Here is a 23310-nt window from a genome sequence, read left to right as displayed (position 1 = left end):
ATACAGGTCCAGTACCAACCCCTGCCAGTAGAGGGGGTTGGAACTACAGGTCCAGCACCAACCCCTGCCAGAAGAGGGTGGCTGGAGCTACAGTTCCAGCACCAACCCCCTGCCAGTAGAGGGGTTGCTAGAGCTACAGGTCCAGCACAAAGCCCCTGCCAGTAGAGGGGTGGCTGGAGCTACAGGTCCAGCACCAACCCTTTGCCAGTAGAGAGGGGGCTGGACTACAAGTCCAGCACCAACCCTCTGCCAGTAGTAGGGGGCTGGGACTACAGGTCCAGCACCAACCCCCTGCCATTAGAGGGTGCTGGAGCTACAGGTCCAGCACCAACCTCCTGCCAGTAGAGGGGGCTGGAGCTACAAGTCCAGCATCGACCCCTGCCAGTAAAAATGGACTGGAGCTACAGGTCTAGCACCAACCCCCTGCTAGTAAAGGGGGGCTGGAGCTACAAGTCCAGCACCATCCCCCAGCCAGTAGAGGGGGGGCTGGAGCTACAGGTCCAGCACCAATCCCATGCCAGTAGATGAGGGCTGGAGCTACAGATCCAGCACCAACCCACTGCCAGTAGAAGGAGGCTGGAGGTACAGGTCCAGCACCAACTTCCTGCCAGTAGAGGGGGGCTGGAGCTACAGGTCCAGCGCCAACCCCCTGCCAATAGAAGGGGGCTGAAGCTACAGGTACAGCACCAACCCTCTGCCAGTAGAGTAGGGCTGGAGCTACAGGTCCAGCACCAGCCCCTGCCAGTAGAGGGGGTTGGAGCTACAGTTCCAGCACCAACCCTGCCAGTAGAGGGGGCTGAAGCTACAGGTCCAGCATCAACCCCTGCCAGTAGAGGAGGGGCTGGAGCTACAGGTCCAGCACCAACCTCTGCCAGTAGAGGGGGGCTGGAGCTACAGGTCTAGCACCAACCCCTGCCAGTAGAGGGGGGCTGGAGCTATAGGTCCAGCACCAACCTCCTGCCAGTAGTGGTGGGCTGGAGCTACAGGTCCAGCACCAACCCCTGCCAGTAGAGGGGGGGCTGAAGATACAGGTCCAGTACCAACCCCCTGCCAGTAGAGGGGGTTGGATCTACAGGTCCAGCACCAACCCTCTGCCAGTAGAGGAGGGCTGAAGATACAGGTCCAGCACCAACCCCCTGCCAGTAGAGGGGGTTGGATATACAGGTCCAGCACCAACCCCCTGCCAGTAGAGGGGGTTGGATCTACAGATCCAGCACCAACCCTCTGCCAGTAGAGGGGGGCTGGAGCTACAGGTCCAGCACCAACCCACTGCCGTAGAGGGTGGCTGGATCTACAGGTCCAGCACCAACCCCCTGCCAGTAGAGGGTTGGCTAGCTACAGGTCCAGCACCAATCCCCTGCCAGTAGAGGGGTGGCTGGAGCTACAGGTCCAGCACCAACCTCCTGCCTAGAGGGGCTGGAGCTACAAGTCCAGCACCAACCCCATGCCAGTGGAGGGGGGGGCTGGAGCTACAGGTCAGCACCAACCACCTGTCAGTATAGGGGAGCTGGGGCTACAGGTTCAGCACGAACCCCCTGCCAGTAGAGGGGGTGGAGCTACAGGTCCAGCACCAACTCCATGCCATTAGGGGGTTGGAGCTACAGGTTCAGCACCAACCCATGCCAGTAGAGGGGGGCTGGAGCTTCCCGTCCAGTACCAACCCCCTGCCTGTAGAGGGGGGCTGGAGCTACAGATCCAGAGTCAACCCCCTGCCAGTAGAGGGGGGCTAGAGCTACAGGTCCTGCACCAACCCCCTGCAGTAGAGGTGGGCTGGAGCTACAGTCAGTATCAACCCCCTGCCAGTAGAGGGAGGTGGAGCTACAGGTCTAGCACCAACCCTCTGCCAGTAGATGGGGGCTGTAGCTACAGGTCCAGCACCAACTTCCTGCCAGTAGAAGGCGGCTGGAGCTACAGGTCCAGCACCAACCCTCTGCCAGTAGAGTAGGGCTGGAGCTACAGGTCCAGCACCAACCCCCTGCCAGTAGAGGGGGTTGGACCTACAGTTCCAGCACCAACCCCTGCCAGTAGAGGGGGCTGAAGCTACAGGTCCAGCACCAACCCACTGCCAGCAGAGGGGAGCTGGAGCTACAGGTCCAGCACCAACCCTCTGCCAGTAGAGTGGGCTGGAGCTTCAGGTCCAGCACCAACCCCATGCCAGTGGAGGGGGGGGGCTGGAGCTACAGGTTCAGCACCAACCCCATGATAGTAGAGGGGGGGCTTAAGCTACCGGTCCAGCATCAACCCCCTGCCAGTTGAGGGGGGGCTGGAGCTACAGGTCCAGCACCAACCACCTGCCAGTATAGGGGAGCTGGAGCTACAGGTTCAGCTCCAACCCTCTGCCAGTAGAGGGGGCTGGAGCTTCAGGTCCAGCACCAACCCCCTGCCAGTAGAGAGGGGCTGGAGCTACAGGTCCAGCACCAACGCTCTGTCAGTAGAGGGGGGCTGGAGCTACAGGTCCAGCACCAACCCCCTGCCAGTAGATGGGGGGCTGGAGCTACAGGTCCAGCACCACTCTCTGTCAGTAGAGGGGGGCTAAAGCTACAGGTCCAGCACCTACCCTCGGCCAATAGAGGGGGGCTGGAGCTACAGGTCCTGCACCAACCCCCTGCTAGTAGAGGGGGGCTGGAGCTACACGTCCAGCACCAACCACCTGCCAGTAGAGGGGAGCTGGAGCTACAGGTTCAGCACCAACCCCCTGCCTGTAGAGGGGTGCTGGAGCTTCTGGTATAGCACCAACCCCCTGCCAGTAGAGGGGGCTGAAGCTTCAGGTGCAGCACCAACCCCCTGGCATTAGAGGGGGCTGGAGCTATTGGTCCAGCACCAACCCCCTGCTAGTAGAGGGGGGAGCTGGAGGTACAAGTCCAGCACCAACTCCCGTGCCAGTAGAGGGGGGGGCTGGAGCTACAGGTCCAGCACCAACCCACTGCCAGTAGAGGAGGGGCTGGAGCTACAGGTCCAGCACCAACCCTCTGCCAGTAGAGGAGGGCTGGAGATACAGGTCCAGTACCAACCCCCTGCCAGTAGAGGGGGTTGGAACTACAGGTCCAGCACCAACCCCTGCCAGTAGAGGGGGGCTTAAGCTACAGGTCCAGCACCAACCCACTGCCAGTAGAGGGTGGCTGGAGCTACAGTTCCAGCACCAACCCCCTGCCAGTAGAGGGGTTGCTAGAGCTACAGGTCCAGCACAAACCCCCTGCCAGTAGAGGGGCTGGAGCTACAGGTCCAGCACCAACCCAATGCCAGTAGAGGGGCTGGAGCTACAGGTCCAGCACCAACCCCATGCCAGTGGAGGGGGGGGGGCTGGAGCTACAGGTTCAGTACCAACCCCATGATAGTAGAGGGGGGGCTTAAGCTACCGGTCCAGCATCAACCCCCTGCCAGTAGAGGGGGGGCTGGAGGTACAGGTCCAGCACCAACCACCTGCCAGTATAGGGGAGCTGGAGCTACAGGTTCAGCACGAACCCCCTGCCAGTAGAGGGGGTCTGGAGCTACAGGTCCAGCACCAACCCCCTGCCTGTAGAGGGGGGCTGGAGCTTACAGATCCAGAGTCAACCCCCTGCCAGTAGAGGGGGGGCTAGAGCTACAGGTCCTTCACCAACCCCTTGCCAGTAGAGGGGGGCTGGAGCTACAGTCCAGTACCAACCCCATGCCAGTAGGGGGGTGGAGCTACAGGTCTAGCACCTACCCTCTGCAAGTAGAGTTGGGTTGGAGCTACAGGTCCAGCACCAACCCTGCCAGTAAAGGGGGGCTGGAGCTACAGGTCCAGCACCAACCCTCTGCCAGTAAAGGGGGGCTGGAGCTACAGGTCCAGCACCAACCCACTGCCAGTATAGGGGGCTGGAGCTACAGGTCTAGCACCAACCCTCTGCCAGTAGAGTAGGGCTGGAGCTACAGGTCCAGCACCAACCCCTGCCAGTAGAGGGGGTGGATCTACAGTTCCAGTACCAATCCCTGCCAGTAGAGGGGGTTGAAGCTACAGGTCCAGCACCAACCCCATGCAGTAGAGGGGGGGGCTGAAGCTACCGGTCCTGCATCAATCCCCTGCCAGTAGAGAGGGGGCTGGAGCTACAGGTTCAGCACCAACCCCTGCCATTAGAGGGGGCTGGAGCTACTGGTCAGCACCAACCCCTGCTAGTAGAGGGGGAGCTGGAGGTACAGGTCCAGCACCAACTCCCGTGCCAGTAGAGGGGGGGGGGCTGGAGCTACAGGTCCAGCACCAACCCACTGCCAGTAGAGGAGGGGCTGGAGCTACAGGTCCAGCACCAACCCTGCCAGTAGAGGGGGGCTGGAGCTACAGGTCCAGCACCATCCCTCTGCCAGCAGAGGAGGGCTGGAGATACAGGTCCAGTACCAACTCCCTGCCAGTAGAGGGGGTTGGAACTACAGGTCCAGCACCAACCCCTGCCAGTAGAGGGTGGCTGGAGCTACAGTTCCAGCACCAACCCCTGCCAGTAGAGGGGTTGCTAGAGCTACAGGTCCAGCACAAAGCCCCTGCCAGTAGAGGGTGGCTGGAGCTACAGGTCCAGCACCAACCCTTTGCCAGTAGAGAGGGGGCTGGACCTACAAGTCCAGCACCAACCCTCTGCCAGTAGTAGGGGGCTGGGACTACAGGTCCAGCACCAACCCCCTGCCATTAGAGGGTGCTGGAGCTACAGGTCCAGCACCAACCTCCTGCCAGTAGAGGGGGGGCTGGAGCTACAAGTCCAGCATCGACCCCCTGCCAGTAAAAATGGACTGGAGCTACAGGTCTAGCACCAACCCCCTGCTAGTAAAGGGGGGCTGGAGCTACAAGTCCAGCACCATCCCCCAGCCAGTAGAGGGGGGCTGGAGCTACAGGTCCAGCACCAATCCCATGCCAGTAGATGAGGGCTGGAGCTACAGATCCAGCACCAACCCACTGCCAGTAGAAGGAGGCTGGAGGTACAGGTCCAGCACCAACTTCCTGCCAGTAGAGGGGGGGCTGGAGCTACAGGTCCAGCGCCAACCCCCTGCCATAGAAGGGGGCTGAAGCTACAGGTACAGCACCAACCCTCTGCCAGTAGAGTAGGGCTGGAGCTACAGGTCCAGCACCAGCCCCCTGCCAGTAGAGGGGGTTGGAGCTACAGTTCCAGCACCAACCCCTGCCAGTAGAGGGGGCTGAAGCTACAGGTCCAGCATCAACCCACTGCCAGTAGAGGAGGGGCTGGAGCTACAGGTCCAGCACCAACCCTCTGCCAGTAGAGGGGGGCTGGAGCTACAGGTCTAGCACCAACCCACTGCCAGTAGAGGGGGCTGGAGCTACAGGTCCAGCACCAACCTCCTGCCAGTAGTGGTGGGCTGGAGCTACAGGTCCAGCACCAACCCCCTGCCAGTAGAGGGGGGCTGAAGATACAGGTCCAGTACCAACCCCCTGCCAGTAGAGGGGGTTGGATCTACAGGTCCAGCACCAACCCTCTGCCAGTAGAGGAGGGCTGAAGATACAGGTCCAGCACCAACCCCTGCCAGTAGAGGGGTTGGATATACAGGTCCAGCACCAACCCCCTGCCAGTAGAGGGGGTTGGATCTACAGATCCAGCACCAACCCTCTGCCAGTAGAGGGGGGCTGGAGCTACAGGTCCAGCACCAACCCACTGCCCGTAGAGGGTGGCTGGATCTACAGGTCCAGCACCAACCCCCTGCCAGTAGAGGGTTGGCTAGAGCTACAGGTCCAGCACCAACCCCCTGCCAGTAGGGGTGGCTGGAGCTACAGGTCCAGCACCAACCTCCTGCCAGTAGAGGGGCTGGAGCTACAAGTCCAGCACCAACCCCATGCCAGTGGAGGGGGGGGCTGGAGCTACAGGTTCAGCACCAACCACCTGTCAGTATAGGGGAGCTGGGGCTACAGGTTCAGCACGAACCCCCTGCCAGTAGAGGGGGGCTGGAGCTACAGGTCCAGCACCAACTCCATGCCATTATAGGGGGGTTGGAGCTACAGGTCAGCACCAACCCCATGCCAGTAGAGGGGGGCTGGAGCTTCCCGTCCAGTACCAACCCCCTGCCTGTAGAGGGGGGCTGGAGCTACAGATCCAGAGTCAACCCCCTGCCAGTAGAGGGGGGCTAGAGCTACAGGTCCTGCACCAACCCCCCTGCCAGTAGAGGTGGGCTGGAGCTACATGTGCAGTATCAACCCCCTGCCAGTAGAGGGAGGTGGAGCTACAGGTCTAGCACCAACCCTCTGCCAGTAGAGTTGGGCTGGAGCTACAGGTCCAGCACCAACCCCCTGCCAGTAGAAGGGGGTGGAGCTACAGGTATAGCACCAACCCTCTGCCAGTAGAGGGGGCTGGACCTACAAGTCCAGCACCAACCCCATGCCATTAGAGGGTGCAGGAGCTACAGGTCCAGCACCAACCTCCTGCCAGTAGAGGGGGGCTGAAGCTCCATGTCCAGCACCGACCCCCTGCCAGTAGAGGGGGGCTGGAGCTACAGGTCCAGCACCAACCCCATGCCAGTAGAGGGGGCTGGAGCTACAGGTCTAGCACCAACCCCCTGCCAGTAGAGGGGGGCTGGAGCTACAGGTCCAGCACCAACCCCCCTGCCAGTAGAGGGGGGCTGGAGCTACAGGTCCAGCACCAACCCCCTGCCAGTCGAGGAGGGCTCGAGCTACAGGTCCAGCACCAACCTCCTGCCAGCAGAGGAGGGCTGGTGCTACAGGTCTAGCACCAACCCCCTGCCAGTAGAAGGGGGCTGGAGCTACAGGTCCAGCACCAACCCTATGCCAGTAGAGGGGGGCTAGAGCTACAGGTCCAGCACCAACCCCCTGCCAGTAGAGGGGGGCTGGAGCTACAGGTCCAGCACCAACCTCCTGCCAGTAGAGGAGGGCTGGAGCTACAGGTCCAGCATCAACCCCATGCCGGTATAGGAGGGCTGGAGCTACAGGTCTAGCACCAGCCCCCTGCCAGTAGAGGGGGGCTGGAGCTACAGGTCCAGCACCAACCTCCTGCCAGTAGAGGGGGGCTGGAGCTACAGGTCCAGCACCAACCCTATGCCAGTAGAGGAGGGCTGGAGCAACAAGTCCTGAACCAACCCCCTGCCAGTAGAGAGGGGGGAGGCTGGAGCTACAAGTCCAGCATCAACCCCCTGCCAGTTGAGGGGGCTGGAGCTACTGGTTCAGCACCAACCCCCAGCCAGAAGAGGGGGGCTGGAGGTACAGGTCCAGCATCAACCCCCTTCCCCTCCCCTACCAGTTGATGGGGGCTGGAGCAACAAGTTTTGAACCAACCCCCTGCCAGTAGAGGGGGGAGGGGGAGGCTGGAGCTACAGGTCCAGCCCCAACCCCCTGCCAGTAGAGGGGGGCTAGAGCTATAGGACCAGCACCAACCCCCTGCCAGTAGAGGGGGACTGAAGCTCCAGGTCCAGCACCAACCCCCTGCCAGTAGAGGGGGGCTGGAGCTACAGGTCCAGCACCAACCCTCTGCCAGTAGAGATGGGCTGGAGCTACAGGTCCAGCACCAACCCCCTGCCAGTAGAGGGGGGCTGGAGCTAAAGGTCCAGCACCAACCCTCTGCCAGTAGAGGGGGGCTGGAGCTACAGGTCCAGCACCAACCCCCCCTGCCAGTAGAGGGGGCTGAAGCTACAGGTCCAGCACCAACCTCCTGCCAGTAGAGGGGGGCTGGAGCTACAAGTCCAGCACCAATCCTCTGCCAGTAGAGGGGGGCTGGAGCTACAGGTCCAGCACCAGCCACTTGCTAGTAGAGGGGGACTGTAGCTCCAGGTCCAGCACCAACCCCCTGCCAGTAGAGGGGGGCTGGAGCTACAGGTCCAGCACCAACCCCCTGCTAGTAGAGGGGGGCTGGAGCTACACGTCCAGCACCAACCCCCTGCCAGTAGAGGGGGGCTGGAGCTACAGGTCCAGCACCAACCCCCTGCAAATAGAGGGGGGCTGGAGCTGCAGGTACAGCACCAACCCCCTGCCAGTAGAGGGGGGAAGGGGCTGGAGCTACAGGTCCAACATCAACCCCCTGCCAGTAGAGGGGTTCTGGAGCTACAGGTCCAGCACCAACCCCCCCTGCCAGTAGAGGGGGGGCTTGAGCTACAGGTCCAGAACCATCCCCCTGCCAGTATAGGGGAGCTGGAGCTACAGGTCCAGCACCAACCCCCTGCCAGTAGAGGGGGGCTGGAGCTACAGGTCCAGCACCAACCCCCTGCCAGTAGAGGGGGGCTGGAGCTACAGGTCCAGCACCAACCCTCTGCCAGTAGAGGGGGGCTCGAGCTACTGTCCAGCACCAACCCCCTGCCAGTAGAGGGGGACTGAAGCTCCAGGTCCAGCACCAACCCCCTGCCAGTAGAGGGGGGCTGGAGCTACAGGTCCAGCACCAACCCCCTGTCAGTAGAGGGGGCTGGAGCTACAGGTCCAGCACCAACCCTCTGCCAGTAGAGGGGGGCTGGTGCTACAGGTCCAGCACGAACCCTCTGCCAGTAGAGGGGGGCTGGTGCTACAGGTCCAGCACCAACCCTCTGCCAGTAGAGGGGGGGGGCTGGAGCTACAGGTCCAGCACCAACCCCCTTCCAGTAGGTGCTTTCCTTGACTGGCTTCAGTTTATGTGTAGTGTAATGTGCTGATTGTGGTGAATGTGGTAGGTGTGGTTGACTGATAATGGGGCTGACACTGTCCACAGTCTCACGGACTAAAGGTGATAATAGGCTGACACTGTCCACAGGTGTTAATGGTGCTGACACTGACCACAGGTGATAATGGGGCTGGCATTGACCACAGGTTATAGTGGGCTTGACACTGACCACAGGTGATAATGGGGCTGACACCGACCACAGGTGATAATGGGGCTGACACTGACCACAGGTGATAATGGGGCTGACATTGACCACGGGTGATAATGGGGCTGACACTGTCCACAGGTGATAATGGGGCTGACACTGACCACAGGGGATAATGGGGCTGACACTGACCACAGGTGATAATGGGGCTGACACTGACCACAGGTGATAATGGGGTTGACACTGTCTACAGGTTGAGGACCTCCGCAGGATGAGGGAGCCCGTCAAGAGGCTGGTGGAGGCTGGCCGGGTGTTGGCCGTCCAGGAAGACCAAGATGGCCGCCGCTCCGCCAGGATAACTCTACAAGACGGACAGCTGTTCCTCCACTCACTCCTGCGTCAGCCCACGCCCGCCGACGCTCACACCCTCCAGGTTACTTTATTACACCCACTAGTCTTACTGACATTACTGATTTACTGAGTTATGATAACTAATATGATAACATTTTGTTGTACAGTTATCAGCATGATTTATTTCATTTTCTGCAGGAGAGTGAGGTTGTGGGCGTGCTGGAGCCCTCCTGCACCCTGGCGTTCCTTGACCTCGGGTGGGCGGGGTCAACAAGAGGGCGGGTCACCATCCGGCTGACCCCTGACACTCCGCTGGCCAGACAGTTTGTGTTGTTGTGTACGGGCCAGCGGGGCCACACCTACCGCAACACTAAACTGTTGCAGGTGTGGGACAAGGGTGAGCCGTGGGACCGGGTGGAGGGCGGAGACTACGAGAGTAATGATGGTAAGGGAGGAGCCCCACTGCTGCCTGACCTCCAGGGGCAGTACCGGGAGTCAGGCCGGGCAGGAGCTGTGTTGTCCTGGTGGGGGCCGGGGGGTCCCATGAGTGCCCAGTTCGCCATCACCACCAGGGACCGCCAGGATGGTGTCCAGTGGTTAAATGTCTTCGGTGATGTGGTGAGCGGCCTGGATGTGGTGAGGGCAGCAGTCAACCACAGGGACATTAGGGAGGTGACCGTGGTGGACTGTGGTGTTGTGCTGCCACTCTAGTTCACTGTACCACCACCATCATCACTGTGGTGTTGTGCTGCCACTCTAGTTCACTGTACCATCACTACTGTGGTGTTGTGCTGCCACTCTAGTTCACTGTACCATCACTACTGTGGTGTTGTGCTGCCACTCTAGTGCACTGTACCACCACCATCACTACTGTGGTGTTGTGCTGCCACTCTAGTTCACTGTACCACCACCATCACTACTGTGGTGTTGTGCTGCCACTCTAGTTCACTGTACCATCACTACTGTGGTGTTGTGCTGCCACTCTAGTTCACTGTACCATCACTACTGTGTGTTGTGCTGCCACTCTAGTTCACTGTACCATCACTACTGTGGTGTTGTGCTGCCACTCTAGTTCACTGTACCACCACCATCACTACTGTGGTGTTGTGCTACCACTCTAGTTCACTGTACCACCACCATCACTACTGTGGTGTTGTCCTGCCACTCTAGTTCACTGTACCACTACCATCACTACTGTGGTGTTGTGCTGCCACTCTAGTTCACTGTATCATCACCATCACTACTGTGGTGTTGTGCTGCCACTCTAGTTCACTGTACCACCACCATCACTACTGTGGTGTTGTGCTACCACTCTAGTTCACTGTACCACTACCATCACTACTGTGGTGTTGTGCTGCCACTCTAGTTCACTGTACCACCACCATCACTACTGTGGTGTTGTGCTGCCACTCTAGTTCACTGTACCATCACCATCACTACTGTGGTGTTGTGCTACCACTCTAGTTCACTGTACCACCATCATCACTACTGTGGTGTTGTGCTGCCACTCTAGTTCACTGTACCACCACCATCACTACTGTGGTGTTGTGCTGCCACTCTAGTTCACTGTACCACCACCATCACTCTTGCATCACCATGGACTGCCTGTTTTGATGCCAATGTAATTTAAGGACAGACTTTTATCACTATATCATCATAACTTCACTATCTTTGGTATATATACTTTGGTATCATATGCCTGACAATCACGACTGTATCACCATCAATGCTATATCTTCTCAGTACTGTATCCTATCAATGTTGTATCACTATAGCTTCACTATCACCTCTATATATCACCATCACCTCAGGCCCCACACTTAGGGTGATATACTGACCATGTTGAGTAACAAATTGTTGGTGTCACTATATGACAGCTGTTGTCACTGTTATATCACCAACAGCTCACTCTCACATAACACTGTCACTGCTACACCAACATCATTTCACTTTCTCTGCATTATCACGTCACACTGATATTTCCTCCTTACATTTACTGATATATCACTATCACTGCTACAGCATCACTACTGCACCATCACTGCTATATCACCATCACCTCACTATCACTGCTATATCACCACTATACTATCACTGCTATATCACCACTATACTATCACTGCTATATCACCACTATACTATCACTGCTATATCACCACTATACTATCACAGCTATATATCACCATTATACTATCACTGCTATATCACCATCACCTCACTATCACTGCTATATCACCACTATACCATCACTGCTATATCACCGCTATACTATCACTGCTATATCACCACTATACTATCACAGCTATATTACCATCACCTCACTATCACTGTCATATGGCCACCTCAGTATCACTATTATATTACTATCACTGCTATATCACCATCACCTCACAATCACTCAGGTGTGTTGAGATATTACCATACTGGACCATAGTGTGTTGTGATATTACCATACTGGTCCATGGTGTGTTGTGATATTACCATACTGGACCATGGTGTGTTGTGATATTACCATACTGGACCATGGTGTGTTGTGATATTACCATACTGGTCCATGGTGTGTTGTGATATTACCATACTGGTACATGGTGTGTTGTGATATTACCATACTGGACCATGGTGTGTTGTGATATTACCATACTGGTCCATGGTGTGTTGTGATATTACCATACTGGACCATGGTGTCTTGTGATATTACCATACTGGTCCATGGTGTGTTGTGATATTACCATACTGGACCATGGTGTGTTGTGATATTACCATACTGGTCCATGGTGTGTTGTGATATTACCATACTGGACCATGGTGTGTTGTGATATTACCATACTGGACCATAGTGTGTTGTGATATTACCATACTGGACCATGGTGTGTTGCGATATTACCATACTGGTCCATGGTGTGTTGTGATATTACCATACTGGACCATGGTGTGTTGTGATATTACCATACTGGTCCATGGTGTGTTCAGATATTACCATACTGGACCATAGTGTGTTGTGATATTACCATACTGGACCATGGTGTGTTGTGATATTACCATACTGGTCCATGGTGTGTTGTGACATTACCATACTGGTCCATGGTGTGTTGTGATATTTCCATACTGGACCATGGTGTGTTGTGATGTTACCATACTGGACCATGGTGTGTTGTGATATTACCATACTGGACCATGGTGTGTTGTGATATTACCATACTGGACCATGGTGTGTTGTGATATTACCATTCTGGTCCATAGTGTGTTGTGATATTACCATACTGGAACATGGTGTGTTGTGATATTACCATACTGGACCATAGTGTGTTGTGATATTACCATACTGGTCCATGGTGTGTTGTGATATTACCATACTGGACCATGGTGTGTTGTGATATTACCATACTGGACCATAGTGTGTTAATATTACCATACTGGACCATGGTGTGTTGTGATATTACCATACTGGTCCATGGTGTGTTGTGATATTACCACACTGGTCCATGGTGTGTTGTGATATTACCATACTGGACCATAGTGTGTTGTGATATTACCATACTGGTCCATGGTGTGTTGTGATATTACCATACTGGTCCATGGTGTGTTGTGATATTACCATACTGGTCCATGGTGTGTTGTGATATTACCATACTGGACCATGGTGTGTTGTGATATTACCATACTGGACCATAATGTGTTGTGATATTACCATACTGGACCATGGTGTGTTGTGATATTACCATACTGGACCATGGTGTGTTGTGATATTACCATACTGGTCCATGGTGTGTTCAGATATTACCATACTGGTCCATGGTGTGTTGTGATATTACCATACTGGACCATGGTGTGTTGTGATATTACCATACTGGTCCATGGTGTGTTCAGATATTACCATACTGGTCCATGGTGTGTTGTGATATTACCATACTGGACCATGGTGTGTTGTGATATTACCATACTGGACCATAGTGTGTTGTGATATTACCATACTGGACCATGGTGTGTTGTGATATTACCATACTGGACCATGGTGTGTTGTGATATTACCATACTGGACCATGGTCGGTTGTGATATTACCATATGGGTGTGAGGTGGTGTTATGACCACACATGCACCAGTATGATCATACTGTAGCTGGTGTATGATGTGCTCAAACTGTATAGTGATGTCTTGGCTGATTAGCCTAATATCGCGAATATGAATTTATGTAGTTATTCTTTTTTCGACAACACACTAGTATTAAATGTGCATTGCCAATGTATTCCACATATATATCTATGTATATTATATATCTGTACTATAAGTCCTTGCCATGTATTTGTGGATATATATTAGAAGTCTAGTGAATAGCAGTAGCCTAATGTAATGTAGCTTGAAAAACATCTGTATATGCTTATATTATGGAATGCTACATAATGCTGTATAGGAAATATTATGTGAACTATGATGGAGAATGTATAAATTTAGGTCTCAGATGTATTACTGTCATGTATACTGTGTAATTTCCCTTTCATTATTGTTCATTGCATTGTCCTCTAAAATTAAATTAGATTTTGGCACTGTGAGATGTATACCACATAGATATGGTTTTGATTCACATGTTGCATATATATACTTAATATTGTAATCATGTATACTTATGCATAATGGCTGGCTGGCAGACGTCTTGAAATCCTCCCTTAACCCCTCCTCCCCTCTCCCACCAGTGTTACCATGTCTTGTCAATATGAATTCTTTGTTCACATATTTTTATATCATGATATAATCTTTAATGTCCTGAATTATTGATATGTATTATTATGTAAGGTTGTGTATTATAGTCTTTTTTTTTTGTTGATATATGAATTAGAAGTTCTTGATCGAGATATGTCTGTATATGAGCTTGAGATATTTGAAAGAGAGGAGTCAGCTGACTCATAGAGGTGGATACAGTGTCGCTCCCGGCCAGCATGGCTCTGGGCGGTCACTCTTTGATTGTCCAAGTCGAGCGCATGTGTTGCCGCTACGGTCCGGGTTTTGTGACCTTATTTGTGTCATTTGACTGCTAGGATGTTTGTCATGTTGCAGTAATGTATACTATGGATCAGTTCTACCATTGTGCATCCTTTATACCAGGTGATAGGTGCTGTTATATATCTTAGTGAGGTGGCTACCTGAGGATCTTAAGTGATGCCATTGTGCTGTATATGATATTGATTCCTCATACCTCATTTGTTAATGGTTGTGACACCACCACCACCACCCTGTATTGGTATTAGCAGCATAATAGGCGCCAGTGTCCCACTGCGACACGATAGAGCCTGGCGTCAGCTAGTGCTGATTGTATGGAGTTTTGAGACCTGTTGATGATCATGCCCAGCTTTGAGAAGAAGCTGGATAAATCATTGAGTGTGAGTTTATAGATTGTATTCTTTTTCAAGTTATGTTCATTTATGTTAATGCCCAGTAAACTGGTATATTTTTTGTTAGCCTTTCACTCCCCTAGACACTTATTGATATTTGGCAAGTCTATGTTTTTCATTGATCTCCACTGAAGCCTGACCAGGATTTTCACACAATTTCCCCCATGCACTCTCGCTGTCATTTAGGAATGTTCTACCTCTGATGCTCCTTTTTTAATACACAGAGTAATGACACTAACATGTGATTACCCCCCATGCACTTTGTCAGAGTGCATGGGGGGGGGGGGGATTGTGTGAAAATCCTGGTCCGGCTTCAGTGGAAGCCTCAGAAAACCCTCGTGTGTTCTGCAGAACTCCAGATTGCAGTTCTTTGATATGTCATGGCCTGATTGTCTGGGGCATGAGCATGAAAATACCCACCACAATGGTTCGAATCCTCATCACGGCTCCTAAGGATTTTCTCACTAATTTAATTTTTCCCATCCTGATTAGTAACAATATGTATTCGAGAAATAGTGATGGGCTTTAATTACTCTTGGTTCACTTCCACACCTGCAGAGGTAGGAAATAAACTCCTAAGTCAAAAAATAGAACATTCAATACAAATAAATGAAGATGGCAAATATTGATATTAACTGAGGCTGGACCCACAACCCCTCAGTGTACTCTTCTTGAACTCTCCTCAACACTCCCGTTACACCATGTTACAAACATGTTGTTAATTGTCTTATATCACACGTGACTGTCTCCTCTGTAACTGAGGTGAACCTTTGGTCAAAACTGTACATATATCTAATGTGCTCATGTGTTCAATATCTTCACCACATAACCTTCACTTCCTGGCCAAAAGAAGTTACCAATAAATCAACATATGGTCAAACACTCCACATAATGGACAACAATAAATGGGTACACTAACTTGCACATATATGTCTAATATTGGTAAGTCCCTTGACGATTGTTCATCAATAACATTCCCTGAGGTAATTAAGATCAGCCATTCTCGACACCAAGACAAAAGAACATTACATGCATGGAAAGGTATGAGCAGTTGGTCATAGGAGACTATTATAAAAAAAATGGTGGTCTTGCTATGGGGGAACTGGTTCTATTAAGGGGTGGGGGTAGTTAGAAGACAGAGTTATCAAATATGGGAGAGCTAAAAGGCCCGGCCCCCAAAATAAACTATCCACCGTAATAATAACTTGCTACTAGACCATATATGTCAGTCTAAGGGTTGATCAATGCACTCCCACACAGGAAGAAGGGATACTCTGTTCTAATTTACTTATTTATTAACCCCTTAACAGCCCCCCCAAATACATTCACACCAATAACAATAATAATAATAACTTTACCACACTACCTTACGTTAAAAGCCTTGGTCCACATAAGCAGGATACAAGGTTTTACACTGAACACAAGCTAGGGTAAAGCTCTACTACTGAATAACTTGAAGTTAGAGTCAGCTTAGGGTAGGGGACCACGTGGTTCCAATGGTACCCCCTTTAGAATAACTAGTAATATAAACTCTAAACACACCTACTACACACAAAATATACTACTCTACACATAGAACATGAGTATGCCAGACATGGAATAATGTACTTATCTTAAACAAGACACAGAAATAAGGAAACGAAGAGGAAGGGTAGGAGGTTCCTGTCCACACCACGCCAGCTCAGAAAAAGATGGAGTCTCTCTCTCCATCCCCCCAGCTGGCTGCTGCCGGCAGACTGCTCAAATAATCGTACTGCAGCCCTATACCAAGTTTACTCAGGTTTACTTTACAAATGATTAGAAAGTATTAGTAAGCATAGTTGGTGCCTATGTTATTATTTAATAATCAACCCCCAGCTCAGTCTTTAAATGCTCTTTGAGAAACAAGAATAGTCTTACGTCTGGCAGGGAAGATACAAACAATTGCCACTCGTGATGCGCTCAACTGTACTATAAGAAAGTTTAATAACTAAATTTTGACCTCTGGTTTCCACTGAAGAACCCAGGGTCGTAACAGAGACACTGCTAACGACCCGTTGTTGAGTGCCTTAAACACTCCACTGGGATGTTGGGGCAATGTTTACACTGATGCATCTGGCAGCGTGGCGCCTCCCTTGCTGGCTGAGACCCAGTAACAGTCTGGGCTTCACACTCTCCTCCAAATATATCAACCCAGCCTCTTGTTTACACACTGCTTTTGTAACTATGTGCACCTGTGTACTGCTGTGTAACTATGTGCACCTGTGTACTGCTGTGTAACTATGTGCACCTGTGTACTGCTGTGTAACTATGTGCACCTGTGTACTGCTGTGTAACTATGTGCACCTGTGTACTGCTGTGTAACTATGTGCACCTGTGTACTGCTGTGTAACTATGTGCACCTGTGTACTGCTGTGTAACTATGTGCACCTGTGTACTGCTGTGTAACTATGTGCACCTGTGTACTGCTGTGTAACTATGTGCACCTGTGTACTGCTGTGTAACTATGTGCACCTGTGTACTGCTGTGTAACTATGTGCACCTGTGTACTGCTGTGTAACTATGTGCACCTGTGTACTGCTGTGTAACTATGTGCACCTGTGTACTGCTGTGTAACTATGTGCACCTGTGTACTGCTGTGTAACTATGTGCACCTGTGTACTGCTGTGTAACTATGTGCACCTGTGTACTGCTGTGTAACTATGTGCACCTGTGTACTGCTGTGTAACTATGTGCACCTGTGTACTGCTGTGTAACTATGTGCACCTGTGTACTGCTGTGTAACTATGTGCACCTGTGTACTGCTGTGTAACTATGTGCACCTGTGTACTGCTGTGTAACTATGTGCACCTGTGTACTGCTGTGTAACTATGTGCACCTGTGTACTGCTGTGTAACTATGTGCACCTGTGTACTGCTGTGGGAGTGGACGGGGGTAGAGGGAAAGACCCGGCTTAAAACAGGTGAAACGTATAAGAGTCAATATCTTCACTAGTTTATTATCACATCTCCACCATACTAGTTCTCTTCACACAATGGGACTTTCCACCTGCAGAGTTCAGTACGATCATCCCGTGTAAATGATGTTTACCAGAGATGAATTTACAATAATCTGACCCAATTAACACTCCTATATCTTTGATACGTTTAGATTTGATTTATGAGTAAGCTAATTTGACTCGCTGCTGTTTTAAATGTTTAATTGTGATCCCTAGACCTGGTACATGTAGGTCAGATGGGATTGTGTCCACGACTATAGAGAATACAGGTCTGAGGTAACCACCCAAGGGAATGTAGGGTTTGACTACGTTTAGGTCCACTGTTGGATAAAAACCCAAGTATATTCAGGGTGACCTGCATCACTGGTTTGAATTCCATTTGTTCTGCCGCCCTCTGTGTGACAAAGTTTTTCTGGGAACCCTCATAAAATAGCCCCTGACTAGTAGTTACCTTTTCCCCTGAGGCAGAGTTAACATGGCTGTTGGCAGGGTTGCAGCAGTGTTGGTTTGGGTCAGCATAGCCCCTGTACTGCCTTCCACTTGACAGTCGTTGTCTGCTGCAGTAGTTTAGGGTTTAACGCCGGGTGACGATGGAGTTGGTCTCCTACCGTCACCCCTTCACATTCCTGCCCGTTGTTGACGTGAGGAGGCTTGGTGGGCTGCTGTCAGAGTGTGATGCTCCATGGGATAGCATTTCCTCTGTCCTTTAGTAGCCTTATGCTTCTAAAGGACATACTCCATTGTCCTTTCGTGAGAGAGGCTCAGTGGGCAGCAGTCAGGGTGTGATGATCCATGGAACAGTCCTCTGCCGTCTCTACGAATCATGCTGGTTGCTATTTCCTCTCCTTATGTTTTGTTTTCCCTTCCCCATCTTTTTCTTTCTAATTGTCATTTCCCGCCGATCTTTTGCATGGCTTCATTATTCTTTCGAACATCTTCTGTTTTGACGCCCGGATGTTTGGGGAGGCACACTTTCACCCGTAGAACTGTGGTACCCGACGTTGTGAGGGAGGAGACGCTTTTATTGTCGATCCTCGCCTTCATTGCTGAACCTGATTTCGACGGACTGACGGTTCTTAAGGTGATGATTGCGGGGTGTATACTCATGATGCACCCCTGGGGTGGGGGGGGGCCATCTTGCTGGGTGTTCTATCTTCTAATTGTGGCTCCATGATGGGTATGGGGGTTTATTCGTAAATTAAATTAATACCTGCTCATTCCAATGCCACTGAATGATCCTCTTATAACTTACCCAGGCTCGTGGCGTGGGCGACCAAGCCCCCGTGGCGGACTGTGTTGGAAGATTGGGCTCTTTAGCTCCCGCAACATTGGGCCCAGATCAAGCTACTCCTTTGACCCTATCGACTAACTCCCTCCGGTCCCCTCCCACCTCTGTGGTAGGGTTGAGCTCCACGACCCCAGGGATGACCACGTCAGCACCTTTTACCTCCCCCCTCTCCCCACTCTTACTGGGAGTGCTTCATCCCCCCCCCCCCCCCCACAGCTGCACTCGCATGATTCCTGCCAGTGCTAATATGTTCCACACCTTGTTTGGCCCTGCTATGTGGACTAAATACTTTGATCTCAACCATCTGCATTCTACACGGCCTGATGATTTCTTCCTCCATAAACACCCCGCTGATTCAGTGGATACCTCTGTTTCTTTTAACCTCACCCGTACTGGTTCATGCGTCATTGCTGCTCCTTCTCAGGAAGCAGCTGCCCACTTAGCCATATTGTCCAGCATTGGGGAGACCCTGTTAGGATCTCCAAAAATACCTGGTTAAATGTCAGTATTGGCACTGTTATCCGCCTGCACTATGTTGCGGCTGGTGTTAGGGACCTGAAAGACTGCCACGAGGATATTAAACATATCCTTGCAGCCCAAGGCCATTCTGTCCTCCAGGTTGATACGTTCACCCAAACCTTTCGTGGTCGTCACCAGCCTCTTCGCAACCATGCAAACCATGCTCTGAAACTCTCCCTGGACAGATGTAATAGGACCCATTATCACCACACTAGAAATAAATATCTGTTTGATATCCCCAGGATCAAACTTAATCTGTGTAAACACTCTATGCAAATAAAGGGACCTAGTCTATGGAACCCACTCCCTAGTGAATTGAAAAGCTGTCAAACATTTGCGTCATTTAAAAACAAAACCAAAAAGTACCTAATTTCATCTTCGTAGTTTCCTACATTGAACTTTAAATTTGCTCTGTATCTACTGTTAGCCAATCTCCCAATCTTTATGTACTTAACCCAAACAACCTTATCATTGTGTTCATTGCTGTCTTCTTTTATGTGCTAGCCATATGCTGTATTGTGCCTACTAATTTTTATTAAATTTCCATTCAAGCTGTCATTGCAGTCAATCTGAGCTACCTATGTGCCTTAATATGCCTACAATTTTCTCTCAATTTTTACTTTTTTTTTCTTGCTATGTAACTTATAATTTTTATAAATTTTGCAAGTATTTACCTACTTAAAATTTTCTTAGATTAAGGACCTGCCCGAAACGCTGCGCGTACTAATGGCTTTACAAGAGTGTAATTACTATGCTATGTATCCGCACAATCCCAATGTACCTTCTTGTATATATATAAATAAATAAATAAATAAATTAATAAATAAATATATAAATTGTGAAGATCACTTTTGATAGTACCTTCCCTTCTGCTTTCTATAATTCTTGCTGATGCCAGATGCCAGATACTCCATTCAGGAGTACATTCCCTCTCCTAGACTTTACAATAGGTTATCTTGAGGTTATTTTGAGATGATTTCGAGGCTTAGCGTCCTCGCAGCCCAGTCCTCGACCAGGCCTCCTTATTGTTCTACACCCCCAGGAAGCAACCTGTAGCAGCTGTCTAACTCCCAGGTACCTATTTACTGCTAGGTAACAGGGGCATTAGGGTGAAAGAAACATTTTGCCCATTTGTCTCCTTCTATCTTCTACTCCAACTTCTACCCAGTTATTCATTCCTCAATCCTTGCCCGTTGGCAGGGTCGTTTGTCTTCTGTTACCGGTAAAATAAGTAAAGTAAAGTAAAGTAAATTTTATTCAGGAAAGTACATAAATAGTTGATTTACAAACATAATGTTGGATTTATAAATAGAGCTAGTACACACAGTACCTAAAGCCACTAGTACGCATAGCGTTTTGGGCAAGGTATGGGGGAAAAAAACTTAGAATAAAACTTAATAGTAATTGGGATTTGGTATAAATTATGTTGAAAAAAGGAATAAAAAATACAAAAAAAGGGGTGGGGGGAACATGGCAGAAATCAGAAATTGTACAAGTTCGTGAACAAACAGCATTGTTTAAAAAAAAAATAGCACGACATGGGGTTGACATATAAGGGGTAAGGTAGGTTACATGGAGTTAATTAGGTAGTACTTGGTTTTACTCTTAAACTGGTTGAGAGAGGTACAGTCTTTGACATGATAGGGGAGGTCATTCCACGTTCTGGGTCCCTTGAATTGTAGAGCATTTCTAGTTTGGTTAAGTCGCACTCTTGGAATATCAAATAGGTATTTGTTTCTGATGTGATGCCCATGAGTTCTGTTACAACCTTCTAGGAAGCTTCTAAGGTCAGGATTGACATTGCAGTTCAGAGTTTTAAATATATTGAGTACACATGAGAGGATGTGCAGTGACTTAATATCTAACATATTTAAAGATTTGAGTAAGGGTACCGAGTGCTGTCTGGGGCCAGAGTTAGATATTGTTCTAATAGCAGCTTCTTGTTGAGTAATTAGAGGACGTAAATGATTTTGTGTAGTAGAACCCCAAGCACAAATACCATAGTTGAGATATGGATAGATGAGGGAGTAATAGAGAGTCACCAGGGCTGGGCGGGGTACATAATATCTGATATTAGAGAGAATGCCAACAGTTTTTGAAACTTTTTTTTATATATTTAGAATGTGACCCTGGAAATTCAGCTTGTTGTCTATGAGAACACCTGTTACGAACCCGAATCCAGCGTCCGAGCACGGAGCAGTGACGACCGCGCCATCTGTGGGTCAGCTCCCGAAACTCCCTCCAAATGGACGACGACACCTGGTGAGGACGAAGTGTACCGGCCACAAGGGCCAGTTTCCAGTCCTGTTCAGCTCACAACACCGCCGCTGCTGACCTCTGGTGAGGTGGTGCTCAGACGACAACGCCATCTATGGAGTGGATACGTCGGGCGTTTGTGTCTGAGCCTGTAAGTGAGGTGCTTTAGTGTGTCCCTGTTATTGATGACGTGTCTGCTTACAGAGTCGACCTGGGACTGCTGTAAGGGAAGTTGAGTCAGTCTACCCAAGGCAGCCGTCCCCATACCAAGTGCTTTGCTGCAGCAGCTGTGAGTCGCCTCCCGGAGGAACACTGTGGTGTTACCCTGCCAGTGAAGTGGCAGTTGAAGGATTGTCGTACCCGGGACCGACTGGTGGAGACGATTGACCACTGGGGTATTGTGGACAGGAGAGTGATCTGTGGTATCACACGAGGCTCCTGACTAGGGCGCTACCCTAGTATCGCTCGTGGAGTGGCCTGAACAGCGTTGCTGATCCGGAACCTGCCAGCAGTCTGCTGGACTTGTGGTTGACGGCCTCCACGGCGGTGCCCCCAGTGGAACTGTGTTTTGGCTGGCCTGTGGCCGGGGTAGACTCAGCTTCTCGAAGAATTCGTCGTGAGGCCACGAGAGCACCGAGGGCTTGACACCGAGAGGATCCAGAGTCTTCAGGAGAAGACGACCGTGTAGATAATTCCCCTGTGCAGTGTTAATACCCCTCCCCCTGTGTAACTTTATATATATTATTTATTGGTGGCGGTTATTATATTATATTAAGTTTTTGCCTCTCTTTCCCTTCCCCTTTTAGTTTACTTGCGTTACGGATCACATCCCTTGAAAGCCACTACTGGCTTGGGGCCGGATACCCTTCCTCTAACAACATCAGAGTAAGAACCCAGTTGCGACCCAAGAGGGCCGTAACAACACCAAAGAATTTGCCATCTACTTTGTTACAAATTTGGATATTGTTTATCCCGAGATTAATTTGATTTGAGGATTTATTGCCAAACAAAATATAGAAAGTTTTGTCAATGTTGAGGGTGAGTTTGTTGGCAGTTAGCCAGAGATGGACTTTATTTAGTTCAGTATTCACTGTGACATTTAGAGTAAGAGGGTCAGGACTGGAGAAGATGAAGGTTGTGTCGTCAGCAAATAGAATTGGTTTGAGGTGTTGAGAGGCATTTGGAAGGTCATTAATGTAGATGAGAAAGAGGAGAGGGCCAAGTATGCTGCCCTGAGGAACACCAGTGTTGATGGGTAGGGTGGGAGAAATTGAATTATTCACAGAAACATACTGAAGCCTGTCAGTAAGGTAAGATTGAAGGTATTGCAGGAAGTGACCTCTGTCTCCATAATGATGTAATTTAAGAAGAAGGTTTTGGTGGTTGACAGTGTCAAAAGCCTTATGCAGGTCCACAAACAACCCAACAGGGAACTCATTTTTATCAAGAGCTGCATGTATCAAGTTTTATCAAGAGCTGCATGTATCAAGTTAAATGCATCGTTAATACTTTTTTGGGGGGTCTGAAGCCATATTAACAAGAGCTAGTATATTGTGTTTGGCTAGATAAGAGTAAAGCTGCTTGTAGATTAGTTTTTCAAATACTTTTGACAAGCTTGGCAGAATTGATATGGGTCTGAAGTTGTTGACATCAGTGAGATCACCACATTTATGGACTGGGGTTACTCTCGCTTTTTTTTAGAATATCTGGAAAAGTTTGGAGTTCAAGTGACTTGTAGAGCAATGCAATGGCATGGGCTAAAGATCTGGAGTTTTTTTTGTAGATTATAGTTGGTATCTCAGCA

General features: G+C 50.5%; 1 protein-coding gene across 1 annotated transcript; it reads left to right on the top strand.

Moving 5' to 3' along the window:
* Nucleotides 1-8475: 8475 nt before the first annotated feature.
* On the top strand, nucleotides 8476-11520 carry LOC138371335 (peptidyl-prolyl cis-trans isomerase-like). The gene is made up of 2 exons (XM_069336122.1): nucleotides 8476-9163; nucleotides 9280-11520. The coding sequence occupies exons 1-2, from the start codon at nucleotides 9002-9004 to the stop codon at nucleotides 9790-9792; spliced, it is 675 nt and encodes a 224-aa protein (XP_069192223.1). The 5' UTR covers nucleotides 8476-9001; the 3' UTR covers nucleotides 9793-11520.
* The last annotated feature ends 11790 nt before the right edge of the window (nucleotides 11521-23310 follow it).

Source organism: Procambarus clarkii, chromosome 35, assembly GCF_040958095.1.
Source record: "Procambarus clarkii isolate CNS0578487 chromosome 35, FALCON_Pclarkii_2.0, whole genome shotgun sequence".
Lineage (NCBI taxonomy): Eukaryota > Metazoa > Arthropoda > Malacostraca > Decapoda > Cambaridae > Procambarus > Procambarus clarkii.
Note: the sequence above shows the minus strand (reverse complement) of the source record. Positions and strands in the feature narration are given on the sequence as shown.